Source organism: Austrofundulus limnaeus, unplaced genomic scaffold, assembly GCF_001266775.1.
Source record: "Austrofundulus limnaeus strain Quisiro unplaced genomic scaffold, Austrofundulus_limnaeus-1.0 Scaffold807, whole genome shotgun sequence".
Classification (NCBI taxonomy): domain Eukaryota; kingdom Metazoa; phylum Chordata; class Actinopteri; order Cyprinodontiformes; family Rivulidae; genus Austrofundulus; species Austrofundulus limnaeus.
The window spans coordinates 129,348-132,958 of NW_013953209.1; the positions used below are offsets into that span (position 1 = coordinate 129,348).

General features: G+C 40.9%; 1 protein-coding gene across 1 annotated transcript in view; it reads right to left on the reverse strand.

Annotated features, from left to right (window-relative positions):
* The window catches only part of snap23.1 (synaptosome associated protein 23.1), a 22,160-nt gene that overhangs the window by 2,149 nt on the left and 16,400 nt on the right, over positions 1-3,611 (reverse strand). The window contains exons 5-7 of the mRNA XM_014028791.1: positions 1,305-1,422; positions 581-748; positions 349-493 (exon numbers count right to left, since the gene is read on the reverse strand). Of these exons, the coding sequence (XP_013884245.1) occupies positions 349-493; positions 581-748; positions 1,305-1,422 (431 nt within the window). The remainder of the gene's footprint in view (positions 1-348; positions 494-580; positions 749-1,304; positions 1,423-3,611) is intronic.

Here is a 3,611-nt window from a genome sequence, read left to right on the forward strand (position 1 = left end):
CACACACACACACACTCTTATGGACGGACAGATGGAGACAACCTTGAGTACAAAGAGTTTGACTTTGTTGCTGGGATGTTGCACTGGAGAAGAAAAGTTTTTAACAAAGAGGTCACCTGTGACCTTTGACCTCATAATCTCAAAATCAATAGTAATGTATTCTGCACCCAGGAGGTGTCCTGTTCTGCAGTTTGACTGGTCTATGTCAGGGTTTTCAGTTTAGAGCTCGAACAACAACCTGTCCGCACAGACTATCAGGCAGCACCAGAACAGCATATCCTAACTAATGACACGTGGATAACAAAATCAGATGCAGCAGAAATGGTCTAAAAATGTTCAGAGTCTCACCTTATCATTGATGCGGTCCAGCTGAACGTTCTGTTTGTCGATTTCACTGCCCATATTCACAGCCATGTCTTTCAGGTTCCCAAGGATGCTGCCGACCGCATCCAGATTCTCCTCCATTTCATCCTCCCGTGCATCGTTGGTTATCCTGCAGACCAAATCAGAGGGATGTTTGTTCATGTTTGTAATTTGTCTATAAACAGGATGTATCTGAGGACAGTGTTCAGAAACCCACCTCTTGATGTAAGGACCTGAGGGGGCAGGCGCCTGCACCTGGGCTGTCTGCCCGTTGCGAACAGCTGAAGGCTGCTTTGAGACCACGTTAGAGTCTCCGCCTTGTCCCTCCTCACTTCCTGTGGCCCACGTGCGCTTGTAACGCTGGTCATTCTCCACAGAGTTAACCCTGGAATGAAAGAAGAAAACCAGATGTTCTACGTGCACGTCACCTCAAACTCACACAGAAAGTTTAAATTCAATCCTTCTAAACTATGATGATGATGATGAAGCACTGCAGAGGCTGATCAATAAAGCAGCAAAGAGAAATGATTCCCTACCTTATACTGTGATAATCAAAGGATCTTCTCCCAAGCGAAGGCATTTTAGGAAGATTTTTTGTTTTAGTGTTTAAAAATCACCTTTTATCTTCAAATTGACACAAATTAAAACAGCCCAACATGTTCTTACTACTGCACAGCAATCATTTCAAAATAAAGGCACACTTTAAAAGCAAACTAGATGTTAAATATTCCTCTGGTCTGGTTCATGTTACATTCATATAAAAGCACAGCATCATAGAAGTGCTGAACAGCAGAATATAAAAGGGGTCGAAGTGTTAAAAAGCAGCTAATTGTTTTGTAAACACTGCAGGCGGTGCTCATTAGGACATTACAAAGTAAAAGCATTGTGTAAAAGTCCTGTGGTGACAGTGGGGTCTGAGCCCCTCGGAGCGTGCAGTGTACCTGTCATGGGGGCACACACACAGACCACAGCACTTGGACAGGTCATCCAGGTTTTTGTCAGCCTTCTTCATGTCCTCGTTGATCTGGTTCATGCCGTCTTCTATACGGTTCAGCTGCTCTGGATCACACAAGCACACAAAACCCAGTCAGACTTCACTGTTTCTGAACTTTGATGTTCTACAAATCACTTTTAGTTTTAGTTTTCACTCAGGTTGGTGTCGAAGAAAAGTTTCTTTGATAAACATTGTTTTTACTACCTGGCAGTTTATATTTGACTGATTTGGACCATACTGGGCTTTATTTGGACTGAAGTGTTTATAATTGAAGTGAAACAGATGTGAGTAGCTGTGATGTGGACTTTGTACAGCGCACTGTGATGACTTCTGTTGTGATTTGGTGAAATACCATTGATTGAAGGAATGCATATCACCCAGCACCTTTCATGTTGGAGTTTTAGGTTACGGTCATCTTATATTGAACAGGGGCCGGGCTCGGACCATTCTGGTCAGACCTTATGAACATCAAAAATGATGTCATGATAATGTAAGCTCATATGGGATAAAAATGGTCAGCTCACTAGCTGTAAAAGTGAGTTCTGAGCTGTTTTGTGTTAGTTAAGGTTGATTAGCTTAGTTTAACTAGTTAATGTTGAAGTTTTTAGCATTGATGTTGCGTAGTGTGTAGCACCAGGAGTACATGTTGGGAATGATGCTCAGCGACTACCACATCAAATTTCAGTTTAATATCTGTAATGGTGAAAAAGATAATCAGTTGTAGATGTTCATCCAATGATCCTCTTCCTACAACGCTGTCATTGCAAGTATGACTCAGCCCCTGTGAGCAAAAGGTGTGAATCAGGGCCCCAATGATACCAATACAATAGAGATGTGACGTTCACGAACGAGCGGAATCTTTTCAACGGGTCTTTACAACAAATGATAGGAGCCGGATTGCGGGCAGTAACAAGACATTTGTAGTTTTATTTTTTTATTCCTCATATAATTTTTTTTCATACTTAAATGGCTCCCGCTTTGCTTTTTCATGGAAAACAGGCGGAGTTGTGGAGTACAGAAGCTCACGGTGAGAGGGGAAGGAGGGTTTCCGCTTGACAAACCCATGGTTCCACCCACGTGACGGGATGACGTCATTACGTACGGCTATGTGATGACGTATTTTCCTACATGATGACGTAATACGTTCAAAATCGAATAGCTCTATGAAACAAATGGCTCCCCAAGATCTGGATCCCTTCAAAAGAGCCATTTATCCCATCTCTACAACACAAAGAGGGAAAGAGGGACAAAAACAAGGGGACGTTGAACCCCCGCTTGCATTCACTACATACACATAACACGACATGGGTCAGATGATGGGGCACATGACCCTCTATGAACAATAGAGCTAATCAAGCCTATTGTTAGGCGATGGCCCTCTTTTGCATGTGACTGACCTGTTTGTCCAGGTGGAGGCAGGACTTACAAGGCTTTTACCTGAAACTTATCAGACTGAGGAAGTGTCTTGGAGGAGAGACTAAACGTTTCACTAAAGAAGAACCCATCCAGACGACCTACTTTTTTTTTCTTTTTGATCCAGTGATTACTTTATGAAAACACTTCACACCCTCAGTGGTGGGCAATAAGATAAATTGTATTAAACGGTTTTGTTTAAATAGTCTTTAATTTGACTTTAATTGCATAAAAACAAAGTTAATGTAGTTACCATTTATTTAGTGTAGTTATTCTAAGTAAATCCTAGTTACTTTCTTCTAAAATGCATGTTTTTTCCTCAGCCCTACCCAACATCTTCGCCTTTTTCAGACAGATTTATTTTTCATTTCTGACACTTTCCTAAAGACTGATTTGATTTGATTTGATTTATTGATTTAACAGGAAAATATTACTAAAAATCAAGCCTGACTCAGCATAATTGCTGTTTAACTGCAGGTTCCTGTTCTGCAGCACATAAAACACTCAAAGACAAACAAGCATACCAAATTTCAGGAAGGCAGTATTTGCAAAATAGGACATCTAAATATGAGCACAACAAAAAAGTGTCCAGCAGATGGCAGACAAGATTCTTCTTAAAGGGCTGTAGTTTTGAAATGGCCTTTATGTTTTGAGGAATGTCATTCCATGCTTTAGTATAAACATACGTAGAAGAAAGACCTCTGGCCGTAACAGTTTTTAAAAGTTGGTAATATCAGTTGTCCTTTTGTAACAGATCTAGTTGAATGATCACTTCCAGAATTAGATTTGGGCAACAATGCACAGAGAGTTCCATAATTGGCACCTTGGAAGATCTGAAAAT